Source organism: Physeter macrocephalus, chromosome 10 (genome assembly GCF_002837175.3).
Source record: "Physeter macrocephalus isolate SW-GA chromosome 10, ASM283717v5, whole genome shotgun sequence".
NCBI classification, from domain to species: Eukaryota; Metazoa; Chordata; class Mammalia; order Artiodactyla; family Physeteridae; genus Physeter; species Physeter macrocephalus.
This window is the reverse complement of record NC_041223.1, coordinates 49629948-49654652: the sequence shown is the minus strand read 5'-3', so window position 1 is coordinate 49654652 and position 24705 is coordinate 49629948. Positions and strand designations below refer to the sequence as shown.

Genomic DNA, 24705 nt, shown 5'->3' with positions numbered 1-24705 from the left:
TTGTGGTGATGGATGCACAGCTCTGTGAATATATTAAAAACCACAGAGGTGTCCATTTTAAATGAGTGAATTGTAAGGCATGTGAATTATATCTCAATAAAGCTATTACCAAAAAAATTTATTTTGAGATTCTTTTCTTGATAAACTCTAAGACATTTTTGCATATTTCTTTTTATTCCTTATCCACTCAGCATTTATTTTCTAAATATATATTATTTTATAAATCATAAATTACATAATACTTGTTTCAAAGCTTTAATTTGAACTTGCAAAATTAACCTTACTTTTCCTTCTTGCTTTTCGGAACTTGACAGCAGCCAGATTTATTAAATTCATTCCATACAGATTGTAGTCAATGAAGAGCTGTAGGAGGTAGGGAATATGCGCTTCATGAGGCTGATAAAATTTATTCATTATGGCTCCACTTTGCAAAAGTTCACATATCCTAAATTAGAAAAAAAAAGTTATATCATAAAATTATGTTTCCTAAAATGTTAAGTGAAACGGTGATTATACAAATATAGAGAATAAAATACATTACACTAGCACACAAAATTTTGATTTCAATTATACTGGAAATTTGTATTTTGTTGGAAATTGAAAGTTTAAAATCAAGTTTTAAAGTAAGCTGCATGCTCTGAAAGAAAATGACAAAAAATGCCTTGAATGAAGAATATTTTGACTTCCAGAACTAATTTAATGCTAATTATACTGAAAAACCTAAAATGTCAAAAGGATTTTTTAAATATTAGTGTTTTTTAAAAGTTCAGAAAAAAATCTGAAAAGATTATATAAAAATTCTAAAAAAGGACATATGACTCAATCAACCACACAGAGATGTTACCACTTTTGATATTTTTATTCTCTGAGTTATTTTTCCTTCATGATGGGGAATACAAACAATAGGCAATTATAAATAGTGCAATTGCTATGCAGGGGAAGTATATGAAACATCTAGAAGGGATATTAACCAGACTGTAGCTTCTGCAAAGCCTTCTTGAAGAGAAGTCTCTAAAGCAGGAGACTAAACAATGAACTGGAAATACTTTTTCTCAGAGAGGAGAAGAGTATTTCATGTGAATAAAATTGCACATGTAAAGGGTCACAAGAAAATGTGGTTTATTCAAGAACTGAAACCACTGAGTGAGGCTTAGAGACAGAGGCTATGGTGGTGGTGGGGGGAGGATAGAGAGGTAATGAGAAGTCAGATCATGCAGAGCCTATCAAAGACATCTGAAAAAGTGGTGGAATTTGCCTGTGAAGTGAAGAGCAGGAAAATGAAATGACCAGGTTAGCTAGAGAATGCAGAACACTAGAGACAGAGAGTGAGAGATTACTGTGGAAAAACTAAGATGATGGTGGCTTTAACAAGGATCATGGAAATGTGTTGATTCAGGAGACATATAAGGAATAAAATGGTCAGGACTTGATGACTGACTAGATATGGAGGGTGAGACAATATGAGTTGAGGATAATGCCTAGACATCTTGGTTAAGCAGCTAGTTGGTGGTGCTACATTACTGGAAGAAAACAGGTTTGTCTGGGGATTTTATTTGGAGAGGAAATAAAGACAAACTCAGTTTTAGACATACTGGAGTATTCAGGGAGATTTCTATAAAAATATTAGAAATAAATGATAATAAAGATGAGGATAAGGATAATTTTATTAACAGAGTAGAGGAAACAAACATATTTTGGGGCACTATGTACTGGACACTGTGTTAGGTGCTCTAAATGCTTAATCTCAAGTAATTCTTACTACAAACCTATGGTACTACTATCTCCATTTTATAAACAGAGAAACTGGGTCTTAGATCAAAATGTTGTCCAAAATCACACAAATAAAAAGTGGAAGAGCTAAAATTCAATCCAAATTTTCTGTGACTTGACCCCTCACTCTTAACTATAGTGCTATTCTATTTATCCAGTAGGTGGTTTGATATACTGGTCAAGAGCTCTGGAGGAAAATTCAAGCTACTGATATATATATTTGGAAGCCAAATGCATAAGGATTTTAAAAAACGGGAGTATATAAGACTGTAAAGTGAAGGGAACATATATAGAGAAAAAAAATCAATGCCTAAGACAAAAGTCCAAGAAACAACCACAATGTTAAAAGAGGAATCGACAAAATGTTGTAAATATGAATGACCAGAAAGGTATGAGGAAAACCAGAAAAGGTTTACATCAAAGCAGCCTTATTTTAAGGTACCTAAGCACTGACAAGCGGTCAAAAGGTAAGGACAAAGAGGTGTTAATTGGGTTTAACAACACTGAGGTCATTAATGAAGGCAATTTGAATGAAATGGTTGAAGTAGAGCCTATATTGGAGTAAGTTAAAGAGTGAATGGGAGGGAAGACACTGAACACACAAAGTATAGATAAATTCTTCTGGGCGGGGACTTCCCTGGTAGTACAGTGGTTGAGAATCCTCCTGCCAATGCAGGGGACAAGGGTTTGATCCCTGGTCCGGGAAGATCCCACATGCTGTGGAGCAACTAAGCCCATGTGCCACAACTACTGAGCCTGCGAGCCACAACTACTGAGCCTGCATCCCACAACTACTGAAGCCTGTGCGCCTAGAGCTCGTGCTCTACAACAAGAGAAGCCACTGCAATGAGAAGCCTGTGCACTGCAAGGAAGAGTAGCCCCCACTTGCTACAACTAGAGAAAAGCCCGCGTGCATCAACAAAGACCCAACACAGGCAAAAAAAACCCAAAAACCAAAAAACAAAACATCTTCTGGAAGAACAGCTGTAAGTATGAATGTCTTTGAGTATGAATGTGTGTATGTGTAAAATTAACAGAGTCTTATTAATATTTAAATGGTGTGGAAAGGGAGATGGGGATAACTGATAGATGGAAGCAAAGGTCAAAGAGGGAATATGAGCTTTAGAGGTAAGGGGGTAAATCTCTTCCACTGTAATAGGCAGTGAGAAGGACAGAATGGCTGTGAATAGATTTTAAGAATCTTTGATAGAAAATTAAGAGAGCTTTATTTTGATGGTTCTCAAACTTTTGGCCCTAGGACCCCTTTTCATTCTTAAAAATTATTGACAGCATCAAAGAGCTTTTGTTTATGTGGCTTATATCCATTGACACTTACCAAATCAGGTTAAAACAGAAAATTTTAAGAAACTTATTTACTAATTTTAAAATAACAATAAACCCATTATATGTTAACATAAGTAACAGTGTTTTATATATTTAAAAATCCTGTATTTTCCAAAACAAAAACAATTTAGTGGGAAAAGAGGAATTGTTTTACACCTTTGCAAATCTCTGTTTTAATAGAAGACAGTTGGATTCTCACATCTGCTTCAGCTCAGTCTGTTCTGATATATTGTTTGGTTGAAGCATATGAAGAAAATCCAGCCTTACACAGATAAATAATTGGAAAAAGGAAGAGTAACTGAATAGCCTTTTCAGGTAAATGCTGATCTTTGTTTCTACTACATGGAAATGCAATGGAGTGGTAGTTTCTTAAAGGTCAGCAATAATGTGGAATTTGAAACCATATCAATGAACTTTTTGTACTCTGTTATATTAAAATCTATTGGTCTACCTAACACTTGGAGTATTTTTACCCAGCCATAATTTTCTAACATCATGCACTGGTCATTTGGAAAATATAGATCCACTAAGTTATATAAGTCTTCTAAATGGTGATACATTTCATTAAACAATATGGAAAAAATGTTAATAACATCAACTACCTCATCAGAAAAATCTTTTAAGTACTGAAAAGTGGTTAAGTTCACAGTAGAAAGCTCTCCCACTCTGGCCTCACTCTCACATATTTCTCCTTGCTTTGAAACTGAAGAACAAATTTCTCTTGGTATTGAACATTTGGTCTGGCTAGGATTATTATAGAAGGCAGCCAATCATCTCTCTTTATATACTTCTACAAACTCTCTAAATCTAAGACAGAAAAGAAGCAGTTGGGTGTAAAACAAGGTCCCTTACCCTTAAAATATCCTTCCTACAGTCCAAGCCATGACTCTCTCTCTTTACACATATATGTACATATTATGGTCTCTTTCTTTAATAATGCTACAAACTATACAGGCCTTTCTTCTAGATTTTTCTTTTTATTATTAAAATACTTAAGTGATAGTTATTCATTTTTTATTTCATTTATCTTTGTACCTTTTCACCATTGCAGGGTTGTAAAGATAGATCTTCATAAAGTGTCTTTCCTTCTCATGATAACCATAAAAAGGCCTGAAATAAAAGAAAAAGACATTTCAATTTATTTTCATCAGAGATGAAATAATGCAACTTATTGCCCTAAATGGACTCAGTTGGCCTAATTCAGTCTTACTTACATCAAATATTACCAACCCCCCCCACAAAACAAAACAAAAGAACCTCCAAGACTTTTCAATTAAACCTACCACAAGGTTAACATATGACATTATAAAATCTTGTTACTTCTTTTAAAAACGTTTAAAAATACCACTTAAAAAAAACTAGGGACAAAAAAGAGCAGCAAACTATTTATACCTTAATTTCAATCATCATGGCTCTATTAAAAAGTGGCCCTTTACTCAGACCATGTATGAGAAGAACAGAGACCTTTCTGATACCTTTTCCCATTTCCCATTTTTTTCTGTCAAAAACTAAAGCTGTTCATCAACAAAGTCCTTTAATTGACAGAATTTGTATCACTTTCCTTATTTGTCTCTGTTATTTTACAAGTTCACTAAGCAGAGACAATTTACCTGTTATACATATGTACATATGTGTATGTGTGTATAAAACACACACTCAAATCAAAGGAAACCTGTGAAAACTCTGTAGACAGGAACTTAAGAGACTGAAAAGAAGACGGCTTTACTAAGGACCCTATTTATGTTGAGGGTCAGTTCTTCTCAGGGTATCAGCTAGAGGGGGGAAAGGGAGAAGAAAAAATCTATGTGATAGGGAGAGAAACAAGTCCTCAATGCAAGAAGGAATAAGTTGGGTTAGACGTTATATCATTTCAGGAGGATCTGAAACTCTGATATACAGACTACCATTTTCAAAGATGATGTAATTAGAAACAATATAAATAGGTCTGAATTTATAGACAAAATAAAAAGTATTTGCCTAGAGTTTGTCTGTAAATAGTGGTTGGTTAAATCTTTAGGTGGATAAACTCAATTTCTTTTCATTAAAAAAAATATCTTCCCCTTATGATGGGCACTAGATAGAACTTACCCTCACTAGGACACCATTTCTCTCTGTCATGTCTGACAGTGTAGTAGACGTCAAATACAGGAGTAAGTTGGCAACAGAATCATTATTTAAGGTATATTTAAACAACTTTTTTTAATATAAGCTATTTCAAGCCTTTAGCTCAGAACCATCTGTATGATTGTTGTAAAGCAATTTCTATTTAAAAAAAAAAAAAAGGTCTAAAACGTTCTTTGTCTCATCCTTACCACTCACTCCAATCTTATCTCACAGCCACTCTTCCTTTTTCCTCCAGCCATTCTAAACATTTCAGTCCCTTCTAACTTGATCCACTCTCAAGTAATTTGCCATTCCCTCTGCCTGGAAAGTTCTGCCCTGAACCTTTGTATGGCTTACTTTCAGTCTTCATTTCAGGTCTCTGCTTAAACTCACCTCCTCAGAAAGGCCTACTCTGACCATCACTCCCTATCCCCTACCCTTTACCCTTTTTTTTTTTTTTTTTTTTTAAATAACACTTACCCTTTCCTGTCTAGTTTGATGCTGTTCACCCCACTTTTGTTGCCATGAAGGAAGGGGTGAAACACATTATAGGAATGATCTCATTCTCTCTCACCAGCAAAATTCAATTCTTTATTCCTCCTGCTTTGGTATTTTTCATATACATAAATATAGCTCTCTGTCTAAAGATAGGAGTTATACCTTTAGCCAGATAAATGGAAAAAAAGAGAATTAAATCTGCACTGGTGTGGTCCACATTATCTTTGCTTTTTGCTAAAAATCTTTAGGTTTTTACAATTAGAATCTTATAAATTTCAAAAACTGAATAGAAGACTATCAAATCCCTACAATTATTTGTAAATCTAGGATTCTGCTTTTGTATCTATTGCCCCAAAATATAGCCTGGAAATTCTATAAATTCAGTTTTCTGCTTCTTCTGGCCAAGAAAGTCTCTGTATAATTTAACCTGCAATCCTTACTTTTTGCTGTTGACTTCAGCTGATTTTGCCAAAAGAATTTCTCCACAGGGAGACTCTCTGGGAGAAAGAAAGTAGAATGGAGCAGAGTTCGAGAGGAGATATGTTTATATTTTAAAAATTATATCCGATAATTGGACTTAGTTTTTTAATATAACAATGAGAAGAAAAATGAGCACAGACAGTGAAAAAAGATGGATTAAGAATCTTTTCATAGAATATTTTCTAGAATCATGATAGCTAAGTGACAAGGAACCCCTGAAATGAGCCTAAGATCATGGTCCTCTCTCTTAACCCAGCTTCAGTATAGTACACAGTCTAGGAAGACTGGAATTAAATTTGTTCAAGTTTTAATTTAATAGCTAGATGCAACTTGCCTACTTAAAGAAGTAGGCAATACTGAAGGAGTAAAGGAATCATAGAAGCTACAATGCATGGTAAGGGAAAAGGGGACCTATATAAGAAAAAAACATAGGAAACATTAGAACGGGAGAAAAAAGAGAATGGCAGCCATAAATTAGACTGAACAAGCTCATCTTTTGCTTCCAGGTCTCTAGATTTGTAACTCAACTAACTCTTAAAAATATGGCTATGCTTTTAACAAATGCCCACCAAAAATATACAAAGACTGGTGACTCATTATTCATTCCACTAGGCTGTTTGGAGATTCAACTTTGAAATGAGAATATGGATAGGAAAGTTCTGAGGAATCATTAAACATAAAAAAATTAGAATATAAAGTTGATGATTATCTTTAACCTAATTGTTGCTATCATAGGATGGGTGTGAACTTTTACCTCATTCATTTATTCAAATAGGTACTGAGCCTTGTCTACTAAGTGCCCAACACCATACAAGGTGCAAGGGATGTAATGATGGACAGACAAACATGGTCCTTTTTCTCATGGAACTTACAGGCTGGTGGGAGAAACACATAAGAGCTAATAAACAAGAAATTAAAATAACTGCAAACTATAGTAAAGTACTAAAGGAAACAAAGAATGGGCTAAGATACAGAATAATAATAATAACAACCTATTTTAAGGAGGGAAGTCAGAGAAAACTTCTCTGGAGAGGTGAAGGATTTGAAGGACTGGAGAGGGGTAGAGCACTCAAGGAAAGGAAACTGCATGTATAAAGGTGGGAAAGAGCTCAGCACATTAGAGGAACTGAAAGAAGACCAGTGTTTCTGGATGGAACACAGTGAACAAAGTTACAGAGGCAGGCAGGGGTCAGATCACATAGGCTGTGGTTAGACACTTAATCTATAAACAATATGAAGCCAACTCAAGGATTTTAAATGATTTTAAAAGGATCCAATTTACATTACAAGACAGGTACTTCTGTAGCTCTGGAGTGAGATAAGAACAGAAGAAGGAAATTCAATTAAAAGGATACTGTGGTGGTCCAGAAGAAAACCTGGATTAAGGTGGAAGTAGTAGACAGATTTAAGATGGATTTCATACAGATGTATTCAACTCATGTTCCAGTACGAGCTCTAAATCTTTCCTGCCAGCCTGCTCTATCTGCACAGACTCAAAATTTTGTAGTCATCCCTGACTCCTCTCACAAACCTCATCCAATCAGACAGCAAATCTTGGGGACTCAACCCTCAAAATAGATCTAGAAGCTGACCACTTCTCACTACTCCCCTGCTACTACCCTAGTTCAAGCCACCATATTTTCTTACCCAGATTAATGAAACAAGAGTCCTAATGTTTTCCCTGTTTCAACTCTTATGTCCCTATGATCTATTCTTCCCACAGTTGCTAAAGGAACCCTTTCAAGTTTAAGTTAGATCCTGGCTGCTCAAACTCATGCAATAGCTCAGAGTAAAAGCCAAAGTCCTTAGAATAGCCTACTGCGGTGGTTTCTCAAACTTGAGTATGCATCAGAATCAGCAGAAAGGTTCACAAATTTCTGGGTCCCACCACCAGAATATCTGATTCATCAGATGTGGGGTGAGACCAAAGAATGTATTTTGACTAAGTTCTCAAGTGTGTTAGTCTGAGTCCTCCAAGAAGTAGATGTCAAAATATGCAAGAAATTTGTTAGTGGAAACACCTGTGAGAGAATATGAGGATGAACTCAGGAGAGGGTGGGACAGCCACAAGACTTAGATACAGGTCTGATCTAAGTGAAGGAGAGAGGGACAGAGGGAAGATGAGTGGAAGTGTCTTTTATTGCAGTGTGATTCTAGTGAAAGTTCAGAAAGGCTGTCCCAGAGTTCCCAAGTGTCTCCCAGAAACAGGCCTGCCTTAGTAGCCTTGCTCTGCTTAGCCACTGGCTGGGAGGAGCCTATGAAAAGCAGCTTCAGTTTACACAGAATGATAGATGGATTTTAGTGCAGTAGCTGGGACCATTGTTCAATTATGCTCTTTGTATTTGGAGATCTGAGAGGTGCATTCTCATGGCTGTCAAACCAGGTAAAAGTGATTTTAGCGATCCACTGGCCAACATGATCTCCATTCTCTCATATCTCTCTAACCTCATTTTGTCCACTCTCCTTTCCCTCTACTCCAGACACCTGGTTTCCATTTTGTTCCCACCCCCTCATCTTCAAGTCTTTGCTCAAATGCCATTTACCGTGTCAATGACACCTTCCCTGGTTACCCTATATAAAACTGCCACCAGTCTACTTCCCCACCCCATACTACTGATCCTTCTTACCTGTTCTACATATTTTGTTCTATAGCATTAATTATCATGTAATAAATAAATGTATTTCATGTTCTTTTGGTTATTTTCTGTTTTCCATTACTAGAATGTAACCTCCATGGGGGCAGGGATCTTTGTTTTGTTCACCAATATAAAAGGTGCCCAATAAATACTTGATGAATAAATTACATGAATTTCTACAGTTCTAGGAAGCAGAGAAATGGAAAAAGTTAAAACAAAAATTACTGTTAGCCATCTATCTTTCATTGCAATAAAAATGGACTTTAAAAAGTTACAGTAAGAAATTCACCCTGGTTCCATTAGATTAGAAATAAAAGAAAAATGAACAGAGTATATTTGAATTGGATATGTTTTCTTTTAACTAGAACAGTAATATAAATACAGATAAACAGAAATTTAAAAAGATGTTATCATATACTTACATTCCTGATACTAATGACACTTTGAACACGTGCTGAGCAGTGGAAGATGGATTGCCTAAAGCCACATTAAGTGCTCTGTCGATACTGAATGCCATCTGAGAAAGATAGCTTTCTGGCTGCTGTCCATAACCATCATATGGCACATAGAGGTAAGGAAAGATGCCATGTAGATGAAGACATGTCTTCTGACCTAAAATGTAACACATTGTAAAGTTTAGACTTGAGATGCATTTTAAAACCTTAACATTACAAAGCTCAGAATACAAGTCATTTAAATGGTCTAATGACAACACAGCTTATCTGAGGGAAGGGTTGAAGAAACTAACCCATAGTTAAAGCCACCTGTATTGACTATATTTTACAACAGAACATTTAGAAGCATTTTATAAATATAAGCATTATAGTTTGATTTAAATAGTAGTTTTGGTAAAAATACGTTTGAATATTTCACCCTCACAATCTAACTACTTTTATGTACTTCACTGAATTGCCCTATAACAGCGGTCCCCAATCTTTTTGGCATCAGGGACCGGTTTCATGGAAGACAATTTTTCCATGGAAATGGGGGCGGGGGATGGTTCAGGCAGTAATTCGAGCAATGGGGAGCAGCAGATTAAGCTTTGCTTGCTCACCTGCCACTCACCTCCTGCTGTGCGGCCCGGTTCATAACAGGCCACTGACTGGTAACCGGTCCACAGCCCAGGGGTTGGGGACCCTTGCCCTATAATACCACTTAACACAGTGTTATGAAGCTTACAAAAGTTCGCTGAAAGTTTACTAAATAAATCAATGAATGTGTCTGTCTTGGCATTCCAGTGTGTGGAGTTTTGCTATTGGGGGGGGGCGTGGGTTGGGAAGGGTAAAAATGAAATTTTGCTATTAGGGAAAAAAAATCAAAACAGACAAAAACAAATCAAAAGAAAACCCCTACAAATCAATTGTCTGTAATGGACTTCTGGATATTTAAATTGCACATTTGATGGAGTGGGACAGGGGAGACACAAAGAGGGAAAAAACCCAGCATGCACACTTTCCAGGAAGCCATTACATCAGGCAAGGTGCAGAAGGGGTAAATGGTGCTGATTTGCCAACAGACAATCCCGTATAGTCATGATAGAGAAAGTAATATGAGTAAGAACCCACAAAATAAATGCTACAGACACAGTAATGTATCCATGACAAAGTTAAGTAACAACAGCAGCAACAAAAAGCAGATGCATCATTATTCTCATGAATCTGGCAGGGCTGTATAAAAGTGGTTCCTTTCCTCTGAACATTGTCCCTCGTTCCCCTTGGGTACATGCCATTTGTCTAATTCAAACAGAGAGGAGAACAGCAGTGATGTACGAACACATGCATTTTTCTCATGCTGTCACTTACTACTGCCCTACCAACACAATCCTAGGGCTTCTCTCCCACCTCTTATCCCACTCTGTTCCACTGGCTTTTTCTTTTGGTAGAAAAGTATTTGTTTGATCACTATTTCCTATTTATAATTTAGGGTGATTTATGTAAAATACATAGAAAATAGTTCTATGTTCTGTTGATACTTGTATTTACACTTTTTACAGTGAATAACATCACCTTGTCTTATTTTTAAGGTACAGCTATAACAGAATTAACAAATAAATCTGCAATAGTTATTACATAAAGTATAGCAAAACTGGAAAGGTCACATAATGGAATAAGATCTATGCCCTCCCGAGTACAGTATTCTCATTTGAGCTACCAACTTTGACGTTTTTGAAGAATTACAAATTGTGTTGCTGTTAGACCAATTTTAGTTTGTAATTTTATGTTAATTAATTTCAAAGGAATGAAAAAAATATTTTCAGTTAAAAGCAAATTCTTTAACCATTCTATTTTATTTCTAAATACGGCATGATACTACTTCCTAAATTTTGCAGCTTTCAATTCTTCAAATAGAAAAAATTCAAATTGTAATGATGAGTGAGTCTTAAGAAAATATATTGATATTTTATCAATTTACTGATGATCTATTTGAATGCTTTTTAAACATCTCATGAAAAAAAGGTTATAACCATTACACTTCTGGATATAAACCACAATTTGGTTAAAAGTAACTGGCATGCTAAACTATGGGGTGAGGGAGGTAGGGAGACAGAAAAGTATCCCCTTTTTAAGTTGACAAATAAAATATAAGACCGGTGGTTACAAAATTACTAGCATATTTCACAAGCAATATTGTAAGTTCTTAAGATATGAGTTTTACAGTCCATATCTTAATAATGGAAATCTGAGTAAACTTTATAAGAAATAATTATAAAATTTGATTTCTAATAGTTTCTTTATAGGCAGGATGTTCACAAAGTTCATAAAAAATTTTACAATATCCTCTTTTCACATCTCCTATGAAGTAGGGGCCAGAGAAATGATCTTTCTATTTATAGGTTTTGGAACAATAATTTGCAGCTTATGATTTAGAAAAAAAAAAGCAGAAATCATTTATTTAGCAGGCACTGGACTAAGTGCTTTATATATATTTATGTCTAAAAGTTAGAACAACTTTGCAAGTATCACAAAGGTTAACTTTCCCAAGGTCACATACCTATTAAGTAATTGAATCAGGATTTAAAAGCAGATCAACAAAATCTAAAACCAATGCTCTTTCCATTTAACCATTCTGGTTCAATGTTTTTAAGAAAGTAAATATTGGCTTCCTTAATCCTTAATTCCTTAGTTCTTATTTTGTACTGTAAACACCTGTTTTCTTATCTGGCTCTCCCATTTGACTGCAAATTCTTGGGAGCTGGTGTTGTGTTTGAATGATAGTAATATCCCCAGGATCCAGCACAAAACACATTAATATGTGTTTAACAGATACTTATTAAACGAATGAACGAACCACCAGCAAAACAGAATAGTTGCTTAAGGAGAAGGAATGGTGTGAAAGCCTAGAATATGTGAAAAAACAAATCTATGAAAACAGAGGGACTCTGATACAATTAAGGCACCACCATCAGGGTTACAGAAGGACATAAAGGACCTCCAGTTTATTGCACTTTCCTACCCTGAATGACCCGACGTCCCATGCAAAGCTGTAGTCACTAAATCAAGACAGATGCACCTCCATCTAGTTCTCCAGCAGGTGGGATAGCTCAGTGCTTTACTCACCACCCTTATTCAAGAACAATCTCCTGAAGAACAACCACAGCCTAAGGAATTCTCGGCAGGACCATAACAGCTCTAATACAGAATAAGTGTCACAGAAATTATGAGAAACAAGATTAGAAAGAGAAATGTGTAAAAATGAACGAGAGTCAATTTCTTGTCTTTTATCATTATAAAATTTGTGGTTCTGTCAGAGCGTTCCTTTATCTTGACAAGATACAGACCACTTTTATTTTTTCCCCTCCATCAGCTCTATCCCACACAAATATGTGGAGCCACACAGATGTAAAGTCCCTCAGAGATAAACTAGTCTACCCTGACCCCCCTCACTTAGGATTATTTTCGGCTGTGAGAAAACACCCTAAAATCAGTGCTTGTAAGCATTAAATTAGTGGCTGCTCTCTCATAAAAGAAGTCCAGGTAGCTGGTTACGGATTCAGGTTTTTTTAACATCTATTTAGCGGCCTAGTGAAGAGGAACACTTGACTTCAGCCTAGAGGCTTTTCTACTATACTCCAAAGAGTTCCACACACAGGATTCTTTTAAGAAACTTTTTATAAAATTAATAAAAGCTATGCTGTTTCAAAACCTTACTAAATGATTTGGGATCCTGGATATTAGCTATTTCCAGGTAATGTGGATCCAAAGAAAGAAAATATCCCTACTTTCTGAATGCCTCCTATTATTGTCATGTGAAACTGAATTAAGGCAACAAATCCAGTAGGGATAAAGACTGTCATTGGGGGAATAAGCCTATGTACACAGGTTTCAAAAAATTTTTAAGAGTGTGAATTTTCCAATTTGACTGATGTCGTCTCATTCAGAAACTGCAACAAGGTTGTTTCACGAAAAGTGCCACGGAACTTGTCACAGTATAACTGCTCGTTTTTAAAGACTCTATAGCAAAACTTTGTGGAATTGGCTATTTTCCAACCGTGTGTAAGAAGGGCTTTTATAACTAAGGTAGGTGCCTCTGTAACAGCCAGTACTTGGGTGCTCTAAATCTAATCTTTCACATAACTTAGAATTACACTACACATTAAGTCCTCTGTATTCCAACATTTCTTATATTGTTTTCTCACATGTTCTTCTACATTTTAAGTGCCCAGATTTGGGCTCTGAATTAATTGTGCTTCTAAAACCTTGTTAGTTTATCTGTAGCAAAATTACTTTTGCTTTTGTGGATCCATTTTCAATAAATAGAAAGACTAACATGTGCCATTCCTCTAATTCTGGGGTCTGCGAATTTTCTTCTGTAAAGTGGCAGACAGTAAATACTTTAGGCTTTCTGGACTATACTGTCTCTGACAACTACTTAACTCTGTTGTTGTAGTCTAAAAGCAATCATAGACAGTATTTAAGTGAATGGGCATGGCTGTGTTCCAATAAAATTTCACTTACAAAAACAGGCAACAGGAAGGATTTTGTCCATGGATAGTAATTTGCCAATCCCTGATCTAACTGATTAGACTTCCTTGTCAACCAGAACAGGAAAATTTAACGGCTTCTTTTTTTTTTCTTTTTTTAAAAAAACAAGCTGATTGGTAATCACAATCAAAATCATGCTGACCTAAGAGTATCTTAGGAGACTGAATAAGAAACGCTCATTTTGTAATTTGCAAACCCCATCTCCCAAATCTCAATCTACGCAAGATTTTAAACAAAACTCTACAGAGCTATCAACAAACAAACAAACAAAAAAACTTGGTTATGTGAACAGGAATATCTGTACTTATGAAATTTTTCATATTTTCTTCTTCATGGAACATCTCTTTTTAAGTTTTATATTCCTATCATTAACTCAACGTTTCCCTCCAGTCTTTCTTTTTCCATCCCCACAAAACCCACAAAATGAATCAAGCAAAACTCCCTCGTAGCCACAGTTTGAAAGCAAGTGTTATGTCACCTATTCTCGTTTAAAAAAGAAAAGTCTTAAAGATGTACTCTTAGCCCTAGAAATTACATTTTTTCAGAATTTATGCTAAGGAAAAAATTAAGAATGTACATACAGATTTAGATATTAAGATGCTAAGAGAGTAAAAATAATAGTAAAAAATTGAAGATAATAAACTTCCCCAAGATTAAGTAATTATGGCATATCTGTATCTCAGAACAAATCTATGGCTCTCATACCAAATCCTGCTTGCCACTTGTTTTTGTAAATCAAGTTTTATTGGAATACACCCATTTGGAAGGGTCTATGGCTGCTTTTGCTACAGGAAGAGTTCAATAGCTGTGACAGAGACCTTCTAGCCCCTCAAAGCTTCAAAAATGTACTATGTGGCCCTACAGAGAAAAAGTCTGCTAACCTCAGCAATAGGTGGTATTGACGTATATTTCCTAGCATAAGGAGATGTTTATGACATATCTATTTCTGGTGATGTTCAGATTTAATTCAGTTATGAAACTACACATAATACATTAAATCAGATAATGGGTGATTTCATTTTTTTGTTGTTGCTTATATATTTTTTCTAAATATTATACAATTTGTGTAAAAGAAAGGCAGGAAGGAGGAAGTCACCTACTTCTCAATGACCCAGAAATTAAAAACAAAATAAAACAAAAACTAAGTATAAACACTAACTTTACAAAGGGCATATGTATATAACTTCCTGTTAAATAGTTTCTCTTCATTTTCTCCTTTCATTTATAAATAATGCTTTGGGGTCTCACATATATTCATGCCATTTTACTTCTTCAACTAAGGTATACAGGACTTTATTTAGAATCATTGGCTTTAAGTTACTAATCCTACATTACTAACAGCTATATCCCTCAAACACCCGATGTTTCAAAGGCCTATTTTATTTATATGTTTCCCTAATATATCTTTGTATTCTCAGTGCTGAACATAGTTGGTTCTGTCGTTCATACATGTAGGCATAAATTCTCTATTCATCAAATAATTTGTGCAAGCCCAATGTTAGGTGCTAGGCCACAGGCTACTCATAATCACAGCCCTGGATCTCATGGACTTGACATTCTACTTGGAGATAAAAATGAGTAAATAGGCCATTACAGTATGGTAATTCTATATCCAGAAGTATCTAACTCAGTTTTTGAGAATATAATGCTTCCCTGAGAAAGCAATAAAAGAGCAAAGTGAGAAAGAATACTGCAGTATGTACAGATACCTGAAAGCAAACAAGAACATGACATGGTCTGGAAATAGGAAAAAGGCAATTAGGATGGAGCAAGGAATGCAATGGAGAGAAGGGCAATGTGTGTGTGTGTGTGTGTGTGTGTGTGTGTGTGTGGACTCTGTGACCTATTTGGATTTGCATTTTTTTAAAAAAATTTATTTATTTATATATTTATTTTTGGCTACATTGGGTCTTCGTTGCTGTGCGTGGGCTTTCTTTAGTTGCAGCAAGCGGGGGCTACTCTTGGTTGCAGTGCATGGGCTTCTCATTGCAGTGGCTTCTCTTGCTGTGGAGCACGGGCTCTAGGCGCACGGGCTTCAGTAGTTGTGGCACGCGGGCTCAGTAGTTGTGGCTCGTGGGCTCTAGAGCGCAGGCTCAGTAGTTGTGGCGCACGGGCTTAGTTGCTCCGCAGCATGTGGGATCTTCCCGAACCAGGGCTTGAACCCGTGTCCCCTGCATTGGCAGGCGGATTCTTAACCACTGCACCACCAGGGAAGTCCCTGGATTTGCATTTTATAAAGTTCCCTTGTGGACACATCGTGGAGAAGCTGGGGACAGAACTATAATGGGAAGATCTGTTTTGGAGGCTGTTGGAATAATTCAGGCAGGAGATGTCAGTAGAGATAAAGAAAACCTAAATCGAAAGATTTAGGGCACAGAACTGAAAGGTAACTTACTGTAATTTGAAGGTAGGGTAAAGGAGAAAGAATAAAAAATGACCCACATTTTTGGTTTAGGCAACTAGATAAATGGGAATGTCATTCAAAGAAAATTGAGAAAGAAGAATAGGTTGATTTCTGTTTTGAACTTGAGGAATTTTACATGTCTGTAGAAATTCCAAATGAAGATTTATGTTAAGCAAAATTAGATACAGATGAGGAGCTTAAGACAGAGATCTGGGCTATAGAAGAAGACAGATTTGAGACTATGAGCAACAACTGGGTAAGAACGTTCAGGGAAAATAGACAAGAGAAGGGGTGTAAGCCAGAAACTTGAGGAATACTAATATTTAAGGGAGGAATAGAGGATTTTGATTTATGTGGGATGTGCGAGAATCAGCCCCTGAAAGGGCTGCCTGGCAAGAAAGGGACATAGTACTCAGTGAATAATTGAGAATGTAAGTACATTAGCCATGGAACCAGAGTTCCAAAGGTCCAGTAGAAATGTAAGAGAAAGGCAAGCAATGAGAGGCTGGATCAGAGACTGGAAGCAGAATGCTGATAAAAATATACAAGAATGGGAAGAGGCACTTCCAGAATGGCAGAGGAAGGACCCTGGAAAACCTGCTCCTCCATAAAAGCAACGAGAACACTGGCAAATACTGTCAAAGGAAAAGACAACCTACTCAATGGGAGAAAATATTTGCAAATGATATGACGGATAAGGGGTTAATGTCCAAAATATATAAACAGCTCATACAACTCAACATCAAAAACACAAACAACCCAATTTAAAAATGGGCAGAAGACCTGAACAGACATTTTTCCAAAGAGGAAGTGCAGGTGCCCAACAGGCACATGAAAAGATGCCCAACACTGCATCTTTTAGCTCAACACTGCTAATCATTCACACCTGTCAGAATGGCTATCATAAAAAGAACACAAATAACAAATGTTGATGAGGATGTGGAGAAAAGGAAACCCTCATACACTGTTGGTGGAAATGTAAATTGGTGCAGCCACTGTGGAAAACAGCATGGAAGTTTCTCAAAAAAACTGAAAATAGAACTACCATATGACCCAGCAATTCCACTCCTGGGTATATATCCAAAGAAAATGAAAACACTGATTCAAAAAGATATATGCACCCCAATGTTCAGAGCAGCATTATTTATAATTGCCAAGATACAGAAGCATCCTAAGTATTCATCAACAGATGAATGGATAAAGAAGCTGTGCAATGTGCATACACACACACAGAATACTACTCAGCCATAAAAAAGAATGAAATTTTGCCATTTGCAACAACAGGGATGGATGTGGAGGGTATTATGCTAAGTGAAATAAGTCAGACAGAGAAAGACAAATATTTTATGATTATCACTTACATATGGAATCTAAAAAAATACAACAAATTAGTGAATACAACAAAAAAGAAAGACTCACAGATATAGAGAACAAGCTAGTAGTTACCAGTAGGGAGAGGGAAGGGAGGAGGGGCAATATAGGGGTAGAGGATTAAGAGATACAAACTATTATGTATAAAATAAGCTACAAGGATATATTTTACAACACAGGGAATATAGCCAATATTTTATAATAACTATAAATGGAGTATGTTTAAAAATTATAAACCACTATATTGTACACCTGTAACATATAATATTGTACATCAACTATACTTCAAGAAAAAAATTTTTTTTAAGAATACTGCAAAATACTGTCAAAATCAACTTTTTTTTTAGCTTGTGACATTAAATTAAAGGCTTGTGACAATCTAAGGAATGTTTATTCAAGAAAACCAGTTGACTCTTAGCAAGAAGAGCAAGCTTTCTAGTGTCTTAACTTGACCGAATTCAATCTCTCATCCCCAGGTCCAGATCAGCCTTGAAAATCAAAATCTTGCAAATATGGTAGCTGTGAAACCCCAAAGCCAAGCAGATACTGTAGAGACCAGAATAGATTTGAAGTTCTCCCAAAGCCTCAGAAAACTGTTACTATTTGATGTGTGTATAGTCCTATCTGCAGTATATTTGTTGAAAACAGTCATCAACAACTGTTTAACATTGCAGTTGCCTGAGCGATTTTTACTAGTTGCAGCTAATAAGAGGCTGATCAAAATACTTAAAAGAAAAAACTGAGGAATGAAATGTCCATAAGGGGCTTTGAAAAGCTCTGCAATAGTCCTGGAAATTTAAAGGCTACGCACATGTGAGGAGCTGTGTGAACGAGCAGGAAGACCTGCGAAGGCCATAATCTTTCACTTCTGGTTGACCTTGAAGCTCTGCTCCAACACATGCACACAAACAAAGCCCCTCAGCAAAAGCTGAATAGAGACCTATTGGTTCAAGTCATTTAAAGAAATCTCTGGCTAATCAGTAACTGACCACTGAGCTAGCTGAGCAGACTTCAAAGAACAAAGACTGAACAGAATTAGCCCAGGAAAATCACTAAAGAAACAAGCAGCAACACCAATAACAGAGCAAAATGAATCCTGGGAGTAGGAAGAAATATGATTTTCTTAACTGTCACATTATTTAAAATGTGAGTTTATTTTATTATATTTAAAATGTCTAGTTTCTAACAAAAAAAATATGACATACAAAGAAATAGGGAAGTATGGTCCATACATAGGAAAAAAAAGTCAACAGAAACTGTCTCTGAAGCAGCCCAGATGTTGGTCTTACTAGACAAAACCTTAAACCAGCTATTATAAATATTTCAAAGAAATAAAGCAAATTATGTCTAAAGAATTAAAGGTGTTTGAGAGTCATGTTTTACCTAACGGAGAATATAAACGAAGAGACAGAAATTATAAAAAAGAATCAAATAGAAAGCTGGCATTTAAATATGAAAAGGATATTTCCACCCAGTGAAATTAAAACAATAAGAAGAAGACTCAAACAGACATTTTCAAGTTGAAAAGAGCAATAACAGAAATGAAAAATTTACTAGAGGGGGTAAACAGCACATTTGAACTGGCAGAAGAACCAGTGAACTTCAGACAGGTCAGTTAAGATTCTCCCCAATCTGAGGAACAAAAAGAGTAAAGAAAAATGAACTGAGCCTCAGAGATCTGTGGGTCTCCATCAAGTATACCAACACATACACAATGTGAGTTTCCAAAGGAGAGGAGAGAGAGAAAGGAGTGGAAAGAATATTTGAAAAAATTATGACAAAAAACTTCCTAAATTTGATGGAAAACATTAGTATGTATACCTAAAAAGTTCAATAAACTCCGAGTAGGACAAAGTTGAAGAGATCCACATCTAGATGTTTCATAGCCAAACTGTCAAAAGACAGAAAGAGAACCATGAAAGCAGCAAAAACAAAACAATTCTCAGATACAAAGTTTCCTCAAGAAGATTAAGAGCTGACTTCTCATTAGAAACCATGGAGACCAGTGGGCAGTAGGATGACATGGTCAAAGGATGAAAGAAAAAGACTGTCATCCAGGAATTCTATATATAGCAAAAGTACCCTTCAAAAGTGAAGGAGAAAAAAAAAAAGTGAAGGAGAGCTAGGTGAGGTGGGAAAAAAGAAATTAAGACATTCCTAGATAAATGAAAACAGAGAATTCGTCACTAGCAGACCTGCCCTACAAGAAATACTAAAGGGTATTTCATTTCAGGCTGAAAACGAAAGAACAACAGACAGTAACTTAAATCCACACTAAGCAATAAAGAGCAGGAGTAAAGGTAGCTATATAAGTAAACCCAAAAGATTAAAAAAATGTATATTTGTAACTCTTTTCTTCTCCTAACTCATTTAAAGGAGAGGTGCATAAAATAATTATTATAAAATTGTGCTGATGGGCTTATAATGTATATAGGTGTAATTTGTATAAATGGTGTTACACTGGAGCAAAGTTTTTATATATTAAAATTAAACTGAGATTAATCCAAACTAGATTGTTTTAAATTAAGATGTCAAATGTAATCGCCATGGCACCACAAGGAAAATAACTTAAATATACACAAACACATATATACACAAGCAACAATAACAGAATTAAAATAGTATACCAGAAAATATCTATTCAGCAGAAAATAAGGTTGTAATGGAGGAGCAGAGCAACAAAAAAACTTCCTGCTTTTATACACAGAGAAAACAAAGAGCAAAATAGCATATGTTAAACTATAACATAACTGTGTAGGTGGCCAAAGGGCACATTATATCTTGACCTGTAGTTCTCTACTCAATGGGGAAGACCAATTTTCCCACTTTTACATTCACCAGTACAATTTGGGGTACTATGCAAAATAAGAAGAAGTTACAGAAGTACCACAAGCCAAAGAACCTCTGGATATTAGACTCCTTTGCCTCAGCCATGTCTCAGATGTGCTCAGTGCATTCCCTTGAATTAATTAACATACTCTATAACCAGAAGAATCACTGAGAAAATAGGAAAGAGACTGACATAAAGAGTACCTTTTTAAAGAGAATTTTTTGAAGAAAATAAAGTGTATGATTAGTATTTGGATGGAAAACACTAACTGCATCTCATTTTTGAAGCACGAGCTCACTTGCTAATTCAACTATGAACATCTTCCTTTACCTACAAAAGTAAGTTTAAAACTTGTTTTCTCATTTATGTCCTCACAGCACCTGTATAAATCTATTATGGCACTTATTATGTTATACATATGCTTATGCACACTGGAATCACATCATGTAAGCGTCTTATTTACTGGGTAGGAAGGGATCGAGGGAGATGGGAAGAGACACAGAGGAGACCAAATGAATACTATGACAACACAATTAAATGGTACCAGTATGTCCAGTCAATAAATTTATCCTCCATCACTATGAGATATATAAATCTGCTGTTCCTTAGATAGTCTCTCAGTTCCTACGTGCCTCTAACAGTGGAAGCAGCTCTTATTGAGAGAGGCAACTAAGTATGATCCTATTGTTTAAAAGATACAGTTAATAGTGTTCATAAAATATGGCCCTGATCACAAACCAACTATCTTAACTAGAGCTCGACTGAGGAGACCATGATTACTGTCAAAACTGAGGAAAACTAAGCTGTTGGACTCATTGAAAGGTAGTGTGATAGATTTCATACAATTTAAAAGACTGTTGGAGAAATTCTCCCTATGAGGTTTTAATCTTTTACCTTTAGCTTCAGACCCTAACCCCCTGTAAGATACAACTTCACTGTCTCTGTCTTCACACCTACAGTGTGAGTTCCTTCAACACACACATCATGTCTTCTTAGTCTTCCTATTCTTAATGTCTAGCAGAGAGCCTGAAATATAGAGGGTGTTTGATACATGTTAGATAAACATGTGTGGTATAATTTTAAAAATATGTATATATTTGATCTTTGTGCCTTATTCCTGACAGAGCTCCTATAACCCCTGGTATTTCCTCAGTGACCGGAGTATCTTTTGTTATTCATAATGAACCCCTTTTGACCATACCTGAGTTTATGCTAATAAGGTGACTCTTGGTGGGGTCTTTAGATAGCTTCAGAATGGGGGCTGGTTACCCAGGAATCAACCACATCATCAGAGGGTTGCAACTTTCAACACCATTCCCCCCATCTCATCTTCAGGTTCAATCACCAATGGTCAATGACTTAATCAATCATGTCTCTGTAAGGAAACTTCAATAAAAACTCTTGAACAATGAGGCTTTGGGGAGTTTCCTGATTAGTGACGCCATCTCAGCTCCATGGAGACAGAGGCATCTGCGCTCAGGAGCCTTCTGAAACTTGCCCTGTGTACCTCTTCAACAGGCTGCTCATTTGTATCCTTTTAAATAAACTGTATTAAGTATAGCACTTTCCTGAATTCTGTAAGTTATAGCAATTTATTGAACCTGAAAGGGAGCTGAGGGAGGGGTTGTGTGATTAGTTCATCCAACTAATCTGTAGTTGGATGAACAGAAGTGCAGGTGGCCTGGGGACCCCAATTTGTGGCTGGGGACAGTGGGGACAATCTTATGGGACTGATCCCTTACCCTGTGGGGTCTGCACAAACTTCAGGTAGTTAGTGTCACAACTGAATAGAACTGTAGAACCTCCAAAGTTGATGTCAGAGAATTGAGAATTTATGGTTAGAAAACTGAAACAACAGGATTTTTTTCATACTGGGTAACTCCTAAGAGGGCTTTCAAAAATTAAGTCTAGTAGAAAATTTGACTGCTTTTTTCTCCCTATAAATATTGCTTTTCAAATGCTAATGAAGATATTCATAATGTCCTCCTATCTCCCCCTATTTGCAAGGAACTAGAAGGGACTGAATTAAGGACCATCTTTCCATATTAAACAGCAGTAAAATAACCAACAGCAAAATATAACATACAAATTCTTTTATGATTAACATGTCAAAACACTGATGAAATGACGTGCCCAAAGTTCATATGTAATTTAGTTTGCAATTATTGTTATAGAAAGGAAATGAGTAATTACCTTTACTTTCACTGTGATTGTGAGCCTCAGTTTGGATACTATTTCACACACCATGGTATACCATCACTCAAACTTTTAGCCTTAAAAAATTAAACTGCTAACAGTGGTTTCAAGCTAGAATCTCCAAGAAAAAGTATACCTTTCAGACTAAGTTTCATTTTAAAAAACCAGCACTTATTAACCGTTGCTAAAAATAAAATTCCAACTTGTAAAACAAACGTTTTAGTTTCTGACATTTTAGCCAGAATGGTCACACATATTAATCTTTGTGGTATTTTTGACTAAAAGGTTAAGTAATCCAAGGTCTTGCAGTAAAATTAATAATCTGATTACAATTTGAAAATTCAACTCAGATGATTTAAAGCAATATTAATAGCTAATCAAAATAAACTTAAACCATCCAGTCAAATTTGTATATAAATGCCTGAATTTTCTTTCAAAGGCACATAAATAAAGTGTTACAAATAATTAAATTATGCAAATCTAGTAAGTTGCTCAACCATACTTTATGGTAGCTAAACAATCAAGGACCTTAAAAGTTTACCTATCTAAAAGAAAGTAAAAAGACAACTTAAGAAATAAAAGAAAGTATTTAGAAATCATATTTTATAAGGGACTTGTAACTAGAATAAACACTCTTACAACTTAACAAGAAAAAAGACAAATAACCCAGTTTTTAAATGGGCAAAGGATCTGAATAGACATTTCTACAAGAAAACATAAAAATGGCCAATAAGTACATAAAAGGTGCTCAACATCAGTAGCCATCAGTAGCCAGCGAAATGAAAATCAAAATCACAATTAAATATGACTTTACACCCACTAGGATGGCTATAATCAAAAAGTCAGACAATAACAAGTGTTATGGAGAAACTGGAAACCTCATACACTGCTGGTGGAAATGTTAAATGCTGTGGTTGGTTTGGAAAGTAGACTGGCAGTTCTTCAAATGGTTAAACACAGAGTTATCATATGACCAGCAATTCCACTCCTATATACACGCCCAAGATAAATGAAAATACACATCCACACAAAAACCTGCACATAAATGCTCACAGCAGCATTATTCGTAACAGCCAAAAGATAGTAATAACCCAAATGTTCATCAATTGATGAATGGATAAATACAGTGTAGCATCCATACAATGGAATATTTATTCAGCCATAAAAACGAATGAACTGATAAATGCTACAACATGGATGAACCTTAAAAACCTTATACTGAGTTAAAGAAGCCAAACACACAAAAAAAATCACATATTGTATGATTCCGTTTACATGAAATGTCTAAAATACATAAATTTACAGGAACAGAAAGGTTACTAGAGGTTTTAAGGACTGATGGTGCTGGGTGGAGTGAGTAGTGACTGCTACTGGATATGGTGTTTCTTTTTAGAATGACAGAAATGTTCTAAAACTGATTGTGGTGATGGTTACAGTTACACAACTCTGTGAATATACTCAAAGACACTGAACTGGGGCTTCCCTGGTGGCGCAGTGGTTGAGAGTCCGCCTGCCAATGCAGGAAACATGGGTTCGTGCTCCGGGCCGGGAGGATCCCACGTGCCGCGGAGCGGCTGGGCCCGTGAGCCATGGCCGCTGAGCCTGCCCGTCCGGAGCCTGTGCTCTGCAACGGGAGAGGCCACAGCAGTGAGAGGCCCGCGTACGGCAAAAAAAACCAAACAAACACTGAATTGTACACTTTAAATAGGAAAACTGTATGGTATGTGAACTACATATGAATAAAGCTATTATATATATATAATTGAAGTATAGTTGATTTACAATATTGTGTTATTATATATATTTTTTAACCTATCCATACTCATTGTTTTCTTCAGAGGTCTCTAATGAGAAGACTTAATTTTTAATACACCATTAGAGTCAACTCATTCATTAAAATGAATTACTGGATCAGCATCACAGAAATAAATTATGAATAAAATGAGAAATACAAACATTAGCCACTAAAACCACTTATACATTTTTATCTCCATATAATGATGTACTAAGTATAGTATTGAATCCTGAATCACATTAAGATATTTTGTCAAATTATAGAGAGATGTTCCACTTAAACCGATCATTACCAAA

General features: G+C 35.8%; 1 protein-coding gene across 1 annotated transcript in view; it reads right to left on the bottom strand.

Annotated features, from left to right (window-relative positions):
- Nucleotides 1-24705, bottom strand: part of REV3L (REV3 like, DNA directed polymerase zeta catalytic subunit) — a 195610-nt gene that overhangs the window by 123669 nt on the left and 47236 nt on the right. The window contains exons 2-4 of the mRNA XM_024115548.3: nt 9254-9443; nt 4150-4224; nt 285-445 (exon numbers count right to left, since the gene is read on the bottom strand). Coding sequence (XP_023971316.1) covers nt 285-445; nt 4150-4224; nt 9254-9443 — 426 coding nt within the window. The remainder of the gene's footprint in view (nt 1-284; nt 446-4149; nt 4225-9253; nt 9444-24705) is intronic.